Source organism: Orbicella franksi, chromosome 9 (genome assembly GCF_964199315.1).
Source record: "Orbicella franksi chromosome 9, jaOrbFran1.1, whole genome shotgun sequence".
NCBI classification, from domain to species: domain Eukaryota; kingdom Metazoa; phylum Cnidaria; class Anthozoa; order Scleractinia; family Merulinidae; genus Orbicella; species Orbicella franksi.
Window position 1 is genome coordinate 26,257,171 of NC_138153.1, and position 19,848 is coordinate 26,277,018.

At 40.6% G+C, this 19,848-nt stretch overlaps 3 protein-coding genes across 4 annotated transcripts in view; 1 reads left to right on the forward strand and 2 right to left on the reverse strand.

Annotated features, from left to right (window-relative positions):
- Positions 1 to 19,848, reverse strand: part of LOC145498197 (uncharacterized) — a 358,759-nt gene that overhangs the window by 186,053 nt on the left and 152,858 nt on the right. The window lies entirely within an intron of this gene.
- On the forward strand, positions 5,726 to 9,825 carry LOC145497717 (uncharacterized). Its single transcript, XM_081477552.1, has 4 exons — positions 5,726 to 6,727; positions 7,247 to 7,813; positions 8,107 to 8,329; positions 9,448 to 9,825. Exons 1-4 carry the CDS (start codon positions 6,171 to 6,173, stop codon positions 9,823 to 9,825), a joined length of 1,725 nt encoding a protein of 574 aa, XP_081333678.1. The 5' UTR covers positions 5,726 to 6,170.
- Positions 10,826 to 12,502, reverse strand: LOC145498138 (potassium voltage-gated channel subfamily A member 1-like). Its single transcript, XM_081478020.1, has one exon. It carries the CDS (start codon positions 12,500 to 12,502, stop codon positions 10,970 to 10,972), a length of 1,533 nt encoding a protein of 510 aa, XP_081334146.1. The 3' UTR covers positions 10,826 to 10,969.

Consider the following 19,848-nt stretch of genomic DNA (forward strand, 5'->3'; position numbering starts at 1 on the left):
TGTGACTACTTTGCTAGCCCTTTACTCGTGGAAAACACCAATTAAATTTAATCATGACTTTTAAGAAAGAAAGCTGTTGTTAATAGTGTTATTATTGTGTCGTTGATATCGTTCATGCCCATACATACCCCGAAGAAAGTTCTAGATTAAGACCATTAAGTCATCGGAGATTTGTCAACGGCTACCACTGATGGTGCAATAATACAGTTTGTGTTGATCAAGTGATGTGATGTCTACAGTAAGAAAAGAATCATCAATGACTGCTTTGGAATGTGCACTGCGTTCCGACGGTAGTGCTAAGCGAACAGTTAAATTTTAAAAGCGCGGTTATAAGATCTAACAGATCTTCTTGTTTTTTTTTTTTTGCCGCGTTGCCGGGCTTCGCGGCAGCCAATCACAAGCGTCGAATTCAAATTTGTTGCGAGACCAGTTGTAGCTTCAGTGGTGATACGAGCAGCAAAACTAAAATTTGTTGCAGAAAGTAGAACTCGAGTCTACTTTTCGCAACATGTTGCCTCAACTTGCAACACTGTATTTTGTTGCGGGACAAGTTGGTCACAAACGTGGCAATACGCTCAACAGAGTGTTTCAACTTGCAATGCAACAATGTTGCGAGACAAGTTGAAGAAAAATGTTGCCCGTATTACCGCACCTTAACCGGACCTTTAATGGCATTTAAAACCTTGTAGACATGTCTTCACGAAATGTGTACGACTTTTCGAGGCAGCTTATTGAAGACTGTAGCGGATAAGTTGTTTATTCAAAGTTCGAAGTCAATGTTAATGGCATTTAAAAACCTTGCAGACATGTCTTGACGAAATGTATAAGACTTTTCGTACGAACAAAAAGCTATAGTTTGGCTGCGTGTTGTGTACCCTCTTCTCTTCGTCCGAAACCAATGCTGCTTTCTGCTGAATAAATCAAAGGAGGAAATGATTTTCACTTCGCTGGCCTAGATTTCTGTGCGCAAACTATGTAACGTAAACCCAACGAAAGTGTTTACTTAGGAAATGAGTTCAACTCCCAAAGGGTTGCTTTGGTACACAAACATGTCCTCCGTTTCATTGTTTCGGAAGTGAAAATGCCCTGTAGCTGTTACCCCAAAGCCAAGGCGATTCAAAGTCGTGTTTGTAAACAAAATAATTGTCCTAGTTTTGGCAATAAAAGCACGTCGTCTCGCATACCGACGGAACAAACATGGTTGGTGTCGATTTACACGGTCAGTATAAAACATGGACTGCGGAGTGCGGACTGCGGACTGCGGACTGCGGACTGCGGACTGCGGACTGCGGACTGCGGACTGCGGACTACGGGCTGGGTATAAAACACAGACTTATGTATAAAACACGGACTGGGCATAAAACGCGCGCGGACTCGGGTATAAAATGGGGACTGCGGACTAAATGCGGCCTCCCGACTGCAGTCCATGTTTTTTACTGACCAGTCGTAACTAATATTACATAATAATTGTATAAACGAGAACAAACCCTCTCGTATGCACGTGCTTTCTGGTCAATTCATTTGTTTTTGCCCCTGCTGAAGGGAGACCAATTTTACGCCTGCCTAACAGCTCAGGCACAAAATGCTTTCCCAAGAATTTTTTTTTTTTAACATACCAAGCCAACCAAAACTCGAACGCGATCTTTAATCTACGATTACTATTAGTTTATTAATATATAACCCATAAAACCTTTCGACAGTTTCGCATGCGCTTATATACATTGGTAGGACATCCTTTCTCCAAACAGTTGTTTACATCTGTGCACCGCAGCTTACTGAAAAGTGTGGAGCCTTGGTGTATGATTCTGCAGTTCAAAAGGTTCGAAAAGGTTAGGAATCTATTTCTGTAATAAGTCCATTGTTTCAGATATAATTTTTATGAATGGGACCGCCAATTTGGTGAATTATCCTTCGTGAGTCACAGCAGCGAGTAATCATATGGTGAGTTAGCAAATGGTGAATTTTCACAAATTTGGTGGCAAGATCCTGAAGTTTCAAGATCTCGCAGGCAAGATCTTGAAAACTCAACCTCTTTCCCGCAAAATGCTGAGAAATCAAGGTCTTGCTAGCAAGATCTCGACCGAAAATTCAAGATCTGGCAACTCACAGGGCCAAGAATTAACTTACTGCTAAAACTCACCATTGCTTTATGTAGGAAGTGAGTCATTTCTGTTTGCAACGTTTCTTGCGAAGCCGCGCGCTATCAAACTTAGCATCTAAGCCTCTGTTTCACCCCTTTGCAAAAGATCAATAGTAGCTGGATGAATGTAGCTGTCACGCTTGAAACGTTTCAGATGAATAGGAATTCTAGTTATTTCAAACTCCATATGCTATTTGGGCGATCATCTCTTCGTCTAGGGTCGAGAAACGAGGGTGCCATTTCGAGGGTAATATTTCGAGGCCGTTTATTTCTTTATTCCTGTGAAGTTCATTTCCAATGGGAATTACGTAACTGACACGCAGTTGCAATGTAATGATAATTAATGTTCGTTCGATGGATCGCAGGCTCAAGCTAGGTTTACTTATTATAACCAGGAGCTTGGCTAAATCTTTATATTAGCATTGTGGTGCGGCTTGACCTTATCTTGATAGGGAAGAATCGTTGAGCAAAAGCCAAGTGCAGGTTTTTTCCCGCCTGGCAGCGACCAGAAGGCTCGACAGAAATCAAGCTTAATCCTACAGACTTGTTGCCAGAAGAGGAAGAAGCTGATAGACAACACTTAGTAAAAGACAGCGGTCCTTAAAGATTTTTCATTGAAGTGGAATGAATGTTAGTCATTGTGTAAGCACTTCATTATATAGTCGAACTTCCGGTTGCGTGCGACCACCTCTCGTAAGCGACCACCTCTCCTCGGCGAAAAAAATGCTAAATTCCAGGTCAAATCACCAGGAGCCCATCACTAGGAGCGTGCAACTCTTATACTAAAGCCTGCGTCTCGGCATTTTTTCGGTCTGATCTATTTTTAGGCTTCTCTTCCGGCGAAATAGGTCAGTTCCGGTCTACATGATCGCTCATCAGTAAAGAAAAAAAATGGCCGCTTTTCTTTTTTATCTTCCGGTGAAATGATTACGGCAGTTAAGAATTAAGTCCGTGCTTATGATTGGTCATTGAGGTTCCTGCGGGGGTTTTCGATTGGATCGCGTGCTCAAGTCCGGTTATTACTCTGGGGGAGAAGGAGGGAGTACGTGCAAAGGCAAAATTTCGGCGTAAATTATATAACCCCTGGAATGGAGGTCATGAACTGGCTGAAAGGAAAGCGTTAACAGAGAGTCTAAGACCAATTTAGTTCCTCGATCAGGTGAGAAACAATTATTTGCCTTGAAAAATATATTTAAAGAAGGTATTTGAATGTGGTATTCGATTGTCCATCCCAACACGTATCTATGGCTTTTACGATTTGAAATGCCGAATGTAGGAAGATTTTTCCCTGTAAAATAACAGTTACTTGTGAAATGTTCGTGGCTAGTCTGACGCGGCGTTTCGTCTCGGCCAAGAGACTCTTCAGAGACCTTTAGAATTCAAAGGCAAACTCGTTGAGCATCACGCCCAAAGTCCCGTTCGCAAATTCTTGATGTTGACAGTCTGGCCCTCTATCGCAGAAGGATTCCCAACCGTACGTTCACGAGTTAAATTTATACAAAAGCAAACAATTGTCAAATACTTGTGAAATGTTCGTGGCTAGTCTGACGCGGCGTTTCGTCTCGGCCAAGAGACTCTTCAGAGACCTTTAGAATTCAAAGGCAAACTCGTTGAGCATTACGCCCAAAGTCCCGTTCGCAAATTCTTGATGTTGACAGTCTGGCCCTCTATCACAGAAGGATTCCCGAGAACGGGACTTTGGGCGTGATGCTCAACGAGTTTGCCTTTGAATTCTTAAGGTCTCTGAAGAGTCTCTTGGCCGAGACGAAACGCCGCGTCAGACTAGCCACGAACATTTCACAAGTATTTGACAATTGTTTGCTTTTGTATAAAATAACAGTTAAACCGAGAAAGAACTGAACTTCTTTCAATCCACAGTTTGTCCTTTGGCGGTGGTAAGTTTAAGGTTCAAGCGAATCCGTTGTTATCTTTGGCGTTCTACACGTTCGAAAACCAAAGGGGTTATTCTAAAACAGAGAAAATCTGACAAAAAGTTTAGGTTTTCGTCGTTTTTTACCAAACTCGCACTTAAAATGCTTGTGTGCTGCAAAATTAATCCGAGCTAATTTGAGCAAATCTTGCCACGATGAACATATATTTGCAATATCTGATAAATTTGTTGAAATATTGTCCCCATTGCACTTGCATTTGGGAGATATTGACGAAAACGATAAAAAATACCTTATTTTTTGCCACAAATTAAGCGTTTTGGTAAGAAATGGGTTACAAGTCAATTACGTTGAGCATAAATGAAATTAGTTAAACTTAAAAGCGTTCTCCGGCTAAAAGTGTAATATAAAAAACAAGCTTTCGAATTTCATCCTGGCGGCGACCCCTCTATATTTTCAAAAACGAAATTTTTGTTTGATATTGAAGATATTGTGTCATACGTGTTAATAACTTGCGAAAACAGCCTCCTTCGCTAAGAAGGACGGCTGTTTTCGCAGGCTAACGTGTTAATTAATTCATTGTAAAACTTAAGCAATATATAAAAGGTCTTATCACCGTTTTCAACGCCATCTTGACGGGTAGGCAAAGCGATCAGAAATTACAGTTTTTGTATTGGAATCCGGCAAAATGGCAAATAACTCTTTTCAAATTTGAATTTTACAGAATTCGTTAAATATAAATACTAGGTAGGAGATTGTATTCACTAAGTTTGAAGGATGTGACTTAATTGAAGATGCTTGGTTAACTTTTCTAATTTTCCATACATTTGTCTGTAAATTTGGCTGGGTTTACGCCGTTCGCGGGAAAAAAATATACGGACAAATGTATGAGATGAAAAGTAATTATTAACTGCTATTGCTTGCACTCTTCCAAAAAGCTATCTGTCATCAGTCTGTCAACGTGAGCTAACATTAACATTATCAGTTTATTGACTTGGAACTAGTTTTCTGAATCACCAGAGGCACAGAGTTTTCTCAACTACCACACGAGAAACGTTGTCTAGCTAGGACCGATGGCTGCTCAATGTTGGTTGTTGAACAAACGCCTTGATTTATGTAAAATTCGCATTTCCAGTCAAAACCTTTCGGAAACCGCTCAAAATTCCTGCACAATTCTTGGCGAACAACATTTTGGCACATTCGGTGAAAGCTACGCCTGGTTAATTATTATATATAGCGCTATGTTTCTGTTCCTAAACTCGTATTTTTAACTCGAAATGTTAATTCAATGACGCGGAATCAATTATGAACTGTAAAAAGCAGTTATTTTAATTTAAATTCGGGTTTTGAGTGAAAATCGATTGAAACTAATCGAGTAAATCTCGAGGTGTTTGGGTCTAACTTCGTGATTGCTCCGAAAGCTTCCGAAAAGTCAGCTATTATCTTACTTACTTTTTAAAAGAGCTGGACAGGAAAAGTCTCTTCTATCTGCTTATTTTAAGTTCACTTCGAAAGGAAGTCATTTCTCTGCATGACTGACTCACATGAGGCGCCATGGCTGCTGGCAAAAACTGCATTCCAACACGCTCGAAAGTCGTTTCTCGAAATGGAAATATCTTTCAAAGCGCCGAACAGTAAGAATTTACTTCCCTTTTCCTTAGCTGAGGAATTGCATTCTGAAAATCCGAGTGAAAGTTTTTTTTTGCATATTCAGTTAACAAAACTAAATTGTACATTGTCCTGCGTCATTTACTATCACACTTGCAAAACCGTGAACTCCTAAAATTTGTCTGGAATGTTTCCCCGATTATGGCTCCTGGCTCTAACCAATCACAAGCGAGATCGAGGCGGGTTAACCAACTTTAAGACGTTTACATGGCACAATGCGACCCCGGCTGACAGGGTAACCCTGGGCAACCGATCTAGGCGGGTTGCCCCACCTATCATGTAAACATGATCAAATTGAAATGACAGAGGCGGGTTACCCCAACGAGGCGGGTTACTTTACCTTCCCGGAGTCCCCTTCCTCTGTGTAAACAGGCCTTTCAAAGACGCCGGAATTTGGAACAAACGTAAACTGAGCTTAATTAATTTAAATTAAACCGTGATTACATTTTTCCTGCTCAGCATAGTTACTCAACATGGACGAAGTGGAGATAAACGGTCTGCGAGTTCGCAGTGAAGTAGGTTTCAGTCCTCACGAGCTGGGAAAACTCCAAGAAATTAGCATTACCATTCGTCTGCGGTCATCCATCAAGAAAGCCGGCGAGACCGATCGTGTAGAAGACACCATCAACAACAAGACCATCTCAAAAGAAGTTCTCTTCCACGTCGAGAACAAGAAATACAACATCATTGAAGCAGTAGCAACCGATGTAGCGCGTATCTGCGTGGTGCGTCACGGCGCGTCGTCCGTAAAAGTCACCGTCGCAAAACCTAACGCGTTACGCTTTTGCGAGAGCTCGTCTGTGACCATTGAACGGCGCTGGGAAGACTTTGATTGGAATGAAGTTCACATATCGATGGGATCCAACATTGAACCTGGCAAGAATTTGCCACTGGCCATTAGTTTGTTACAAGAGAAAACAGAGCTGGTGAAGTTGTCACAAGCTTTTAGGACCACGCCCGTGGGGTTCAGAGAGCAGGTGGATTTTCTCAATATGTCCGTTGTCGTGAGGACTAAACTTGATCCAGCTGGGTAAGTATACATCCATCACGAAAGACCGCGTTTGACCACACTTTCTAACACCGAGAAGAGAGTTGAACACACATCTCGTATACCTTCTCAATCGAAAAACATGACATGACATAACACTGCATGAAAGTACTGCTCAATGACTTTCATGTGAATGGTCACACACAAGGGTTTTAACCACAGAGCTATAACTTAGAACCACCTTGTACATCATAATAAAAGTACTGCTCAATAGCTTTCATTTGAATGGTCACACACTAGGGTTTCATCCGCAGACGTTAAAGTTAGAACCACCTTGTACAGCATAATAAACAGTACCACATGGAAGCACTGCTCAGTAGCTTTCATTTTAATGGTCACACACAAGCGTTTTTTCATTCGAATGGTCACACACTACGGTTTCGTTTACAGACCTACGTCAGAACTGCCTTGTATAGCATAAGGTTACTATTGAGAGTTTCCCCTTGATGGCTTTGATGTGTTCAAAAACTAATGAACTTTGACCTTGTTTTTCATGATCAGATTAAAGCAAGTTTTAAGTCAAGTGGAACACAAACTTGGTCGAGTTCGAGACCAAGAAAATAAGAACGCTCCCAGGACAATTGATCTGGACATTTCGTTTTGGGGTAACATGACGTGTGAATACAAACTGAGCGACGGCTGTGCTGTAAAATCGTGGTCGATTCCTGATCCAGACACGCAAAAGCATGCTCACGTGATCATACCTCTAGCTGACGTCACACCGGAGTTCATTCATCCATCCGTGAAAAAGCCATTGAAAGTGATCGCAAGGGAAGTGAGTGGTAAAGACGACTTCCGCTCTTTCTTTCCTGTCAATCAACTGTATTTAGCCAATGGGGTTCACGCATTGACGAGTAAAGAAACTTCCGCCAAGAAGCCGTTCACTCACCTGGTACATTTAAATGGGTTTTCTGAAGACGCTGCATGTCCTGTTGCCCTGGTGACAGGCGCGGCGAAGCGACTTGGGGCGTGTATTGCCAAACGATTACATGAAATAGGATACAACATTCTGGTACACTGCAACAAATCAATAACTGAAGCCAGAGATCTAGTACAGCAGATGAACAGGTAAACTGAAATTTTAGCGCTTTTCATATGTTGGTTAAACACTCATAAAGTTTTGAAAATAATGTCGAGATGGTTTGCCATTGTTTGGGTGTCGCGTAATAGTAGATTGTAGGTCCGTGCGTGACAGTTAGCTTGTGGTCTAACTGGCCGTCTTTCTACTTATAAAATCTCAATGAATCATGCGACTTCTTATATACACAAAAACCGATACAAGAATGAATAAATTAACGCAGTGAATGATGAACAAGGGAAGAGACATACCAAGCGGGTTATTCCTCTGTTAATTGTTGCAGTGTACGTTCAAATTCAGCCCGACAAATCCAAGGTGATTTCCGACAACACACTCAGAAAACCTCGGAGAAGGTTACTGAAGAGGCGTTAAAGGCCTGGGGGCGACTGGACCTGTTAGTAAACAACGCGTCTGAATTCCATCCGACCGAAGTTGGAAAAATAACCCACGAGGAGTGGAATGGACTCATGGAAACAAACTTATGCGCTCCATTCTTCTTATCACAGGTAAATGTGGCGAATTTTTGTGTTTTTTTTTTTTTAATTTTGCTCTGCAGATGTAAGAAACATCATGTTTCAATTTTAGCTTCGCAAAGTTGCTCTCTTTTCTCTGGTCTGGTCATTTATTTGTCTGGTCATTCATTTTTATTTGTCATTTCATTTATTTGTAGTCTAATTATATTATATAGCGTATTTAATTCTTAGGATTTTAACTTTCAGGATTTAGGATTTTAAGTTTTTAAAGGATTAGGATTTTAATTTTAGGATTTAAAACTTAGGATTTTAATTTTAAAGTATTGTAAAGCGCCAGGGGCAATTCGTGGAAAATGGCGCTATATAAATGTATATTTATTTATTTATTTATTTATTATTCGCCATCTTTGAATGTCGCTACCGCGGAGGTGCCTGACTTCAAAGGACAGCATTAATAACTACTTATTAACCGATAAAACCGATCACAAACCGAGCCCTTGCCGTATTGACCGAGCGAGAGCGATATAGCAAAGACCGAACGTTCGAGGTCTAATTTCATTTTCCACAAGTTGAAAACATTTTCCGCGTGTTTCTATCGATTATGCAATTACAAGGGAAAGCTTAGGAAACGAGACACGTTGTGCTCTAGGAACACGAGCCGTAGATCAATTTTTCCACAGCATTGGTTTAGTCCTCTAATCTTTCTCATGGGTTTCTTTAACTGGACAGAAAAAGGAGGAAATCTATTCTCTTTCTTTTTGAAATCAATACCTCTTCTAGTTCGAGAATTGTTCAGTCAGCAAAATTTAAGCGACAGCTCATCTTTTGACCTACGCTACATCCTTCTCGGGCCGCCATTTTAATGTCACGCAACGCAAAAGCTTGGAAATTCAAACGAGCTGCACAAAGTATATTACAAAACGAAGAACTCTGTCGAGCTAAAACGTTGTAAAACATCAACTTCTGGGAGGGTGTTAAATCTGATGAAACTAAAACCTCAGATGGATAGGTAATTTTGAATTTTCAAATATGACAACGTCAAATGAAAACCAGCATGTAAAGTACGGATTTTAGCGGACGCTTAAATATGTCAGAGTGTTTTCTTATCGTACTGGTGGCCTAAATCATTTATTTACCTTTCATTCTTTTAGGCTGCCTTTCCTAGCCTGAAAGCTTCAGGTGGATGTATCATTAATCTGCTGGATATTCACGCTGACAGACCGCTGGAACATCACTCAGTATATTGCATCTCAAAGGCGGGTTTGCGCATGTGCACCATGGTGCTCGCTAAAGAGTTCGCCCCCTTTGTCAGAGTCAACGGCGTGAGCCCTGGGGCTGTTTTGTGGCCTGAGAAGACGCACGGGGTAACCTTGGAAACCAAAAAGGCAGAAATTATCAAAAAGATTCCCTTGAATCGCAAGGGTGAGCCTAGCGACATTGCTGATATAGTGGAATTTCTTGCTCGCTCGGCTAGTTATGTCACGGGGCAGGTAATATGTGTTGACGGTGGCAGATCTTTGAATCAATGATATAAAATGAACAGCAAATTTTGCTAAGAGTATGAAAACACAGCCAAACATTTTGTAGTCACGTTTATGGACCTTTCCATAGCTTTCCGCCTGCAGGTCTATCCTGCTCTCACAGCACTCCTCGTTCTCTTAAAGGAGCTTAGTCACGGAATTTTGAGTTACTCTGGCTACGTACAAAATTGCCTTTAAAAGCTTTTCAAGATGTGCAAACCGTGACGTACCTCCTTCATTATTCCGTTCGTGTTTCTACAAGTCGATGGGAACACGGTTAGTGTTTGTATATTTCTTAATCCGAGAAATAATAAGCTTTTGTATGCTTTATGGAGAGCTTTGTTCGGGCACAGATTTACCACTAAGAAAATCTAAAATCACTACGGGGTACCTATGTTTATTAAACATATCGAAACATACGTCGTTTGACATCTGAATGTTAGATTAGCTGGTCATAGGGCGAGCGGTATCTTTGACCAACCTCGAGCTATTTGGATATGTAGGACGTGTAACAAAACAATGTATCGAGTTTTTGACATATCTAATCTTTTCAATTGAAAGTAAAACGAGGAGGAAAAAGGAGAAATAAAATTGTAAAGATCTCTGCTAGTCAAATTCAGTCTAACCGTCTCCACGTCGAGTATTTTCTTTGTTTCAACTTATATTTTAATGTTACGTTTTCAAGGAAATTGTTGGTCTTGTACATTTGTAGTCTCAAAAACCACTGGCATTCTTCTATCATGTAGTGAACTACAAGATCGATCCAAAGACAATTTCGATTGTCAAAAAATGACTAGCACAAAGTCGTTTAAGATCGTTATTTTTGAGGAATAAAGATAAATTTTGACGCCTTCTGTCCACTTTTATTATGATGTAATAAACACAGATCGACATGTCACGCATATGATTTTAAAATTATTCATGGTCATTAATAAGTGATTTTTTGCGAGTTTTAGTCACAAAATTTACACAGGGGTGTATAGCAGTAAGTAAAACTAGCATCCCCCCCCCTTGAATGGCATGTTATATTCCGAATCCATTGCAAACAATGATATATATAGGTAATCATATATTATCGGTTTAATTGAATATCGAGGAGTCTGAACCAATGACAATGATTGGTATTTCATGAGTCTCAATGGCCACATAAGTCTCAAAGGGCGACACTTCGAAACCGAGTCACCCACCTTTGAAGAGCAGTCATTCTCGTTTTTGGCCTTTTTGGTTTCTTTGGTTTCGCCTTATGCTTTAAATAAAAGAAGTTAAAATTTGTCACAATAATTGTTGATGGAATTGCTAGAACACAACAAACTCCAAACACTGCACAAAGCGCGCTGAAAACTTTTCCCGCCACTGTAACGGGCGCCAGGTCGCCGTACCCCACAGTTGTCATGGTAACGATAGTGAACCAGAACGTTGCCGGGATGCTGTTGAAATCCGTGGAGTCCTCAGAACTTTCGCAGTAATATATCACCGACGAAAATAACACCAGGCTGATGCCTACACACACCAGCAGTAACATCAGCTCTTGCAAGCTTGTCTGAATTGTCTTCATGAGTACTTGCAGCCCAAGAGAGTAACGAGTCAGCTTGAAGACTGAAAAGAACATTAGAAACATAAGAATGCGTTGGAAAGGAATTGTCGCCGTTCCTGGTACCACCACTTGGATTATGATTGTCATTACATAAGGGAAAAACGACAACATGTCAAAAATACCCTGTGCTGACAATAAGTACAATGATTTTTTCGTTGCGCTCAACGTGCGCAGAGCGTATTCGAGCGTGAACCAAGATATGCAGAATTTTTCGCTAAATGACCAGAAAAAGCCCACTGAAGCGTTTTTTTCGTATCGTTCGCAGCACTGGTCCAAAACGAAAACCTCTCTTAGGGAAGGTAACGTCTTACCGCAAAGCAAAATGATGAAAAAGATTGTTACAAAAATCATCCAGACATCTATAGCTCTACGCAAAGGAGATGCTTTCCTAGTTTGGCTTGTATCGAAAAGCATTCTGATTTTCGATGAACAAGTTTCACAATATGAAATATTCGCTGAGACAGCCTCAAGACCGCGGCCAAGTTTCTTCTCTGTTTGATCGTCAGCTCCAATCTTCGTCTCCGCGTCCTCTCCCAGTTCAAAAAATTTGACTTCTTCCAAGAATGTCCCCTCGGGTATACCATCCGGTTTCACAAGAACGCCACCGGCAGGCCCCCCTGACTGGTAATAGAACAAGATACTGTCAAAGACATGTTTGTTTCTGTCAAAGTAGAATTCGTTATGGATGGGATCATAGTAAGGTGCTTTCTTTATCGACGATCCAAGCAATGAGTCTGGCAGTCTTGCCAGCGTGCTCTCGAGAGTTTCGAACCTCGTTCCAGAGATATTGATTGTAATTCGCTTATCACAACCAGTGTCAGCTCTACTAGGACTAAGGACAATTTCCTTTACAGCTCCGTCCCTCACGCGCTTGGACCAGATATCTTTGTAGTTGTTGTTAAGACTTGGTGCGCCCAGGCTTTTTCCCTTCTGTGGTTTGCGGTTTGTAAGCGGGGACGAAAGAGGGCTGTCGTCAGAGGAACCTGACCTTCTACGACCGCTACAGTCCTCACTTATGTCATCGCCACACGTAGGGACACTTTGATAGCGGTTAGGGTTAACCCGCACTTTCCAAACAGGACTAGAAGCCATGCTCGTTTCTAAATGCTGATAATCCTGTACTTATGTCCAAAGTTGTTTCGAATACGCACTGAAAGTCGAGTCCAAGGAAGCAATTCTGTTCCGAACAGCTCGTGTTTTCTTCTCCGCAAAGCAAGTCTTAGCTCGGTAACGTGACGCAACCAACTTGCAACCCACAGACGTCTCCAAACTTATCTCACTGGCGCTTCTTTACACTGTCTGTGTTCCGCTGCGCTTAAACTAAAGTTGGTCCTTCACTGGAGCCTTCATGGAGTCTTGGTCTGGTGCGAGCAAGTTTTTCTTCGACAGATTCTTCCCGCAACCAACAATAACAAACAAGCGTGAAATTACAGCTATAAAAAGAGCATTTGATCCCCATGCGGTTATTATCTTTTGTTCTTCTTATGTAAATCGTAACTGTGTCAATAACGCTGAATAACGTTTACTTCAAGTCCTTGATGTTTTTCGCTGCTCTGCAAATAGGCAGTTCTTCAGCAAAGAATTTGTTGGTCTGAAGGAGCCACGAAGAACGGAATTATTTTAACCGTTTATCAAATGCTGATTGAAAATGCCTAGCATGAAATAAGAAACAGATTTTGCGTTGTTTTTCTTGCTTTAACAGAGTCATAGGGTGACCTCAGCCAGACCTCGACAGACCCTGCTGTTTATATGATATCAGCTTATTCACGCGTGTCTGTCACGCGATTAAAACCAAACATTAACGAGTGGTTAGCAATTTTAAAAAGAAGTGTTCATGATAATTATTGATTCACATTTCGGTCTTGTGTTCCACGAAAGTCTCTCAAAAGGAGTGGTTAGTCACCAAGCATCGGCAGTTAATTTGTTTCTTCTTCGCTGGAATGTTTGGCAGGGCTCTAATCGGAACACTTATTCCAGAAAATTCTCATAAAATCTCGGATATTTAGCCACAGGCTAGGGCACTTGGGATAAGATAAATTCTGAGCCTTTTCAGTTTATTGACTTCTATAACAAACCTCAGACAACAACACTCTTTTTTTAAATAAGAATATTGTTTTTCCGGCCCAGGTTGATTATTCTTATTTTTCTGCCGATTTTAGGCTGACAATATTCTTGTGAATAGCCTTAGATTATAAGAATACAAAGTGGATGATGTGGACGCAACTTCATGTTATCTGTCCTTTCATGCACGACTTTGATAGCGTTAAAGTAATTTTGGAACTAGACTGCAGACAATAAAACGTGATATGACACGCATAAACGTCTTGCAGAAATGTTGTTAGCATCGAACTTACAGCCAGTCACGGTTGTTTTTTGGCCAGTTATGCCGTTTAGAGAAAGGAAAAATGTTTATATGGTTAAGTTAAAAAACATTTAAGCATACTTTGTATTGCGTTTACAAATTTACAACGCACAAAATTATATTCTTTCCCAAATCTGAGCCTCGGGGTTTTTCTTAAAATATTCGTAAAATTTCGCAAATTTCAGCCTCGATATTTTTTCAGCCACTGATAAAACTCACCGGTATATCAGAAACGACAGCTATACAATTAACTTTTATCGTCTCAACTTTCACGAGAGTCCTACTTATCCCAAGATTGTTCAGCTGTACGTTTCAAACTCATTGTGTTCTTTCCATCTTCTGCCAGACTAATGCAGCGACTACACGTACGTAGAAAATCGCTTCCAAATTAAATGTAGGGGTGAAACCCCCCCTTCGGGGTGGTAGGGTACTCCAATATATGGGCTATATGGGTATGTGCCGCAGGATCGAGTATGGTTTTTGAGTCTCCCATCCTTAAATAGAGTATCATTTGTGCTCTTGTTGTCATTGTGATCATGGTGCGATCCTTAGATAGGGTAACTAAATTGTATCAGGTAAAGTTGCGGTACGTTAATGCCCGGCTAAACGGAAAATAAATTCTACGCTTGTTGGATAACGGCACTCGTCTAACGTTCCCGAAGAGGAATGACCGGCTGCCAGTAGCCTAGAGATTTCAAAGAACTATTCCTATTCGCTTCTTGTACATAACATTTAGCGAGAGATGTAGGAAAAGCTTCAACGGTGCAGTAATCAAAGAAAAAAAAATTCAGCCTCTACTACGCAGCATTTCTTTCTTGGCCAGCTTAAAGTACACCACCCCTCACCATACCGAACCACCCCGCACCGCACGACACTACACCACCCTACACCACATCGTGCTTCACTTCGCTATATTCCACCACACCACCCTTGCTCAAAGTACTCCACTCCACCTGACACCACTCTTCTGAGGGTCTGGATGGGAATATACTGACAACTGACAAATGGCAAAAAATGACTGACAACTGAAAACTGCTCGAAAATTTAACTGACAAATGGCATTTCCAGTCAAGTTACAAGCAAAAAGGCTTTAACCTTTATTTTATTACTCGTTTGAAATTCGTCGAAAGTATAAACCTTTTTCGGTTGATATATTATTACTTCGACCTTTTTAGTTTAATATTCATGCTGTTTACATTGTGTTTAGACCGAAACCATCACACTGAGTTTTCTAACAAGTCTGTGAATATTTGATCATTTACAATTTGACACTCATACTATCTGTTACATGCGATCTTGAATTCAAGGCCATGCGCTTCAGGCCACAGCTAGGAGAATTTAATTTAGCTTATAATTTAGAGTGAAATGGCTTTGTAGGGAAAGTACCTGTGTATCTCTGAAGTGATAACGACGCTCGCGTACTGAGCTTGGGCTGCATGTGGCTTCGGGGGAACTAGCTGTGGAAAAACTAAAACTTTTGGGGTGCTTGTCGTACTTTTTAGATGGTTAAAAATGCGGTTTTGTTGTCTCTTAGCTAGGGTATTCAGCCTCAAAATATCCACAAAAAGAGCTTTCGCGGCACCTTTTAGAGTATTTAGCCGAAAAATATCACAGGAGATAATGCGTTGTTTTAGAATTGGTACCGCTTAGGGACGAAAAAATTTCAAGCCACCCCCACAAAAATGGATCTTGGGACTTCTTAGGGGTTTATTTTCTTTCCAAAATTTCCGACGGTCGTAATCGGTACCAATCATGCTTGCAGGGGAAGCAGACAGCAAACTAAACGCCGGGTAAACGTAATGGTCTGACTCGGATATTGTATTCTCCATTGTATTCTGAAATTATAATTAAGCATGGGAGAATTTTTAACCCTTTCAAGTCGCTGAGAAGAAACATATATTCTTACTTTTCCCGCGGAAAGTAAATGGCTACCGATTCGTCGTGACACATTGGTAGGTCGTGTCCAGATCCGGAAGGACAATAAGAGCTCGCTTTCTCTGGATCTTGTAAGGTACATTGGTAGATATTATAAATGAGCACATTGAGATTTAAGTATCAATTTTCATTAGCAGCTGCTTACATTCAAGATATTGAGATGCTTGCTTTATATGGTGATGAACAGTAGAAAACAAAGCGGACTTTCAAGAAAATAAGGGTTTTGCATTTAATCATATGCACATTTTCTATAAAAGGGGTCAACTACGAGAGGTTTTATCCATCTAAGGCCTTCAGTTAATTATTAACAGCCACTTAACTGATTATTTGAAAATCAAGGGGTGCAATAAAAACTTTGCCTATTGATTGTTTATATTATAGGAACTTAAATTCTGAAATAAAAATGAGGGGTCCCCATGTTCGTTTAGGAGCAACAGCACCTTGTTTATACCCATATAAATCCTCACAATTGCACCATGATTGTAGTCACGATTGCTTGCTAAATTCACGTTTCCGACGATTGCTTTTTGTTCTACACTGAGAATTAGTCCATATTTATTTTACACAGAGAAATTTATTACTCAATTCAAAACAACAGAAAAAAATGATAGGTCACCATACTCGTTTGCGAGAAAATGACGATTTACCTCTATGGCGAGGTCCAGTTGTAAACAAAAAGCCACCATTTTTTAATGTGCGCGCGCTAATCATACATAAAATTATGCGCAGTAAGGATGTGCAATGCAATACTGGGGAATGACCTTAAGCGCCACGCGCGCGCTGGGGTTGACATTGACGCAATCAACTACGCTACCAAGTACACGACTAAAAGAAAGCAAAATTTTCCAACTGTGACCAAATCAAGTTTAATGAACCCGTACTTAAACCAGGAACACCAAAATAGCAGCATATCGCTAACCACTAGCTGACAACGTCTTTTAGCTGAAAAACTAGCTGTTATCTGTCGACAATTGTACTGAAATCCAATTGTAAACATGTACCTGCAGATGGCGTAGTGCGCGCGCAAAACAAGTGCCAAATACGCAAATGTTTTATTTACTGGGGAGGTGACAGGAAAAAATGTAACGGACACCATGGGAATTTTCAAAAAGATCAATAACTTTAAAAAACGCGTGGTTACCCCTATATTTTATGTTATGAAATGGAAGTGGCAAGCCTATTCAACACGTGATTAGTCTCTGGTTTTGAGCAAAAGGTATTTAGACTGTATTTTGGCTGAACCAGAGGAACGCTGTCAGAGACGCTAAATGCGCTGTTGCAACGATTTTGTTATTAGAAACATGCCAAAAATGGTTTTTAACCGCGCGGCCATGGGCCGAGCGCGGTTCATGTTCTACCCTTGGTTTATTTTTTTTTATTAACCGCGCGGCCATGGGCCGAGCGCGGTTCTAGGTTTACCCGTGGTTTATTTATTTATTAACCGCGCGGCCATGGGCCGAGCGCGGTTCTAGGTTTACCCGTGGTTTATTTTTTTTTTTTTTTGTCGGTGACCAGACGCAGACCTCCGCTCGGCCAAACTTTGAGTCACGCAACATGTGATTTTTTTCCGCCAGAAGCTGTTAAAACATAAATACACGGACAATTTTACCGATATTGTTTTCTTTTTTGTGGGTAAAATATATTTTCTTTTCGTTTTATCAAAGGGTTGGATTTAAAGGGAATAATAAATACGGTGAAAAAAGGTATTACGTCAGCCATGGAATGCGCTGACGTTGCAGCTTTCACTTTCGCTACGTGACAAATATGATCGTGTTTACTTTGCAAGTTTATTTCGGCAGAAGCGACGGTCATTAATTTATTTGTAATTTTGTGAGTATTTCTTGTGGTTTTACGCAAATGAAGTAAATCTTTTGACTGTTTCATCACAGCCAGTTCATAGATCGGAGGAAAATTAAATATTTGCAAGCCAAGCAAAGAACGTGTCAGAACGTGCAAAGATTACGTCATTGGTAGGGAAATAACCACCGTATTAAAGATAGCCGTAGATAACGCAATTCTTGAATTATGTGACTCGTGTGACTTCTTTGCTAACCCTTAACTCAAGGGAAAAAACAATTAAATTTAATCGTGACTTTAAAGAAAGAAAGCGGTTTGTAATAGTGTTCGTATCTTCATGCCCATACATATCCCGAAGAAAGTTCCAGATTAAGACTACTACGTCATCGGAGATGTCACAACGGCTACGACTGATAGCGCGATAATAGAGTTTGTGTTGATCAAGTGCTGTGATGTCTACAGTAATCAATGAATCATCAAAGATTGCTTTGGAATATGCACTGCGTTGCGACTGTAGTGCTAAGAAAACAGTTAAATTTTAAAAGCGCGGTTATAAGATCTAACAGATCTTCTTGTTTTTTTCGACTTCGGTGCGAGCAGACCCAAGCTTCCACTCAGCCAAATTTTGAGTAACGCAACCTGTGATGTTTACTCGCCAAAAGCTGTTGAAACAATAAATCTCATCTTTCGCGGGAATAAATTAAAAACCCAGCGCTCGTCAAAAATTATATTTTTTCACCAGAAATTTAGCTCGGAACATATACATATTTATATTTGTTTGAATCGTCGATGAAATGACCTTTTCCGGATATTTTTTCCTTCGGGGTCAACCGAAACCTCAGATTACAAAATCACGCCGAACCCACATGTTGCAAAAAAATCTCTTCAAAACCCTGACTTCGAAGCGATATAACACTTCAGCGTTAATAGCTACCACACATCGGCAGGCGGCAAATCTATTCGTTAACAATCCAACTTTATCGTGTTAAAATTTCAGCGAAATCGAACAAAACCAGAATTAATTAGAATTTTTTTGTGACCTCACTTCCCAGACTTGTCCTAACAAAGGAAGCAACGGTCGCCCATAGCAACCGAAAAACACCAACATAACAAAGCCGACGTTTCGGCCAAAAAACTCCACAATTATCGCCTGAGAGTTTAAACTTGAATGGGAACATCTTTTTCGAACCTTTTTCAACTGATTTAGACGAAAGACTGGCCTCGGCGGGCTACAAAAACGACAAAGAGAAAAAACAGAACAAGACAGCAGAACAAGCCGATAATATTTCATCGCATGGCTTTCGACACGAAAACGAAAATACAGCTTACTTCTGGATAAATTCAGCCTTAGAAGCCAGCAACCGGTCCCAAATTACTTTCTGTATCCTTACAAATGTCCTGATTTCCATCTCCGAAAGATTTTGCCCCAATTTTGAGCAAATAAACATTTCGCCGGCGGCGACCGCCATTACGGTGGCTTGCATACTAAATTGGCTAACTTAACAAAATTCTCCCGAGGGGGGGGATACGACAAATTTGGTGAGAATCAAAAGTAACGCCAATTTTCTGTCACGTTTTCAATCTGTGGTCACTGGAGTGACCAAAATCGATACATCGGTCGGGATAGGGTTTTTTTATGACTTGTGTGACTACTTTGCTAGCCCTTTACTCGTGGAAAACACCAATTAAATTTAATCATGACTTTTAAGAAAGAAAGCTGTTGTTAATAGTGTTATTATTGTGTCGTTGATATCGTTCATGCCCATACATATCCCGAAGAAAGTTCTAGATTAAGACCATTACGTCATCGGAGATTTGTCAACGGCTACCACTGATGGTGCAATAATACAGTTTGTGTTGATCAAGTGATGTGATGTCTACAGTAAGAAAAGAATCATCAATGACTGCTTTGGAATGTGCACTGCGTTCCGACGGTAGTGCTAAGCGAACAGTTAAATTTTAAAAGCGCGGTTATAAGATCTAACAGATCTTCTTGTTTTCGCAGTTTTGTCTGCGACCAGACCCACGCTTCCCCTCGGCCAAATTTTTAGTCACGCAACCTGTGATGTTTACTCGCCAAAAGCTGTTGAAACATTAATAAATCTCATCTCCGATACTGCCTTTCGCGGGAAAAAATTAAAAACCCAGCGTTCGTCAAAAATTATATTTTTTCACCAGAAATTTAGCTCGGAACATATACATATTTATTTTCCTTTGAATCGTCGATGAAATGACCTTTTCCGGATATTTTTTCCTTCGGGGTCAACAAAAACCTCCGATTACAAAATCACGCCGAACCCACATGTTGCAAAAAAATCTCTTCAAAACCCTGACTTCGAAGCGA

Excerpts from the sequence above, each read along its gene's own strand:
- LOC145497717 (XM_081477552.1), top strand. The coding sequence starts at position 6,171 with ATGGACGAAGTGGAGATAAACGGTCTGCGAGTTCGCAGTGAAGTAGGT. Across the intron at positions 6,728-7,246 it reads ACTAAACTTGATCCAGCTGG|ATTAAAGCAAGTTTTAAGTC; the intron begins GTAAGTATACAT and ends TTTCATGATCAG. Across the intron at positions 7,814-8,106 it reads CTAGTACAGCAGATGAACAG|TGTACGTTCAAATTCAGCCC; the intron begins GTAAACTGAAAT and ends TAATTGTTGCAG.
- LOC145498138 (XM_081478020.1), bottom strand. The coding sequence starts at position 12,502 with ATGGCTTCTAGTCCTGTTTGGAAAGTGCGGGTTAACCCTAACCGCTAT.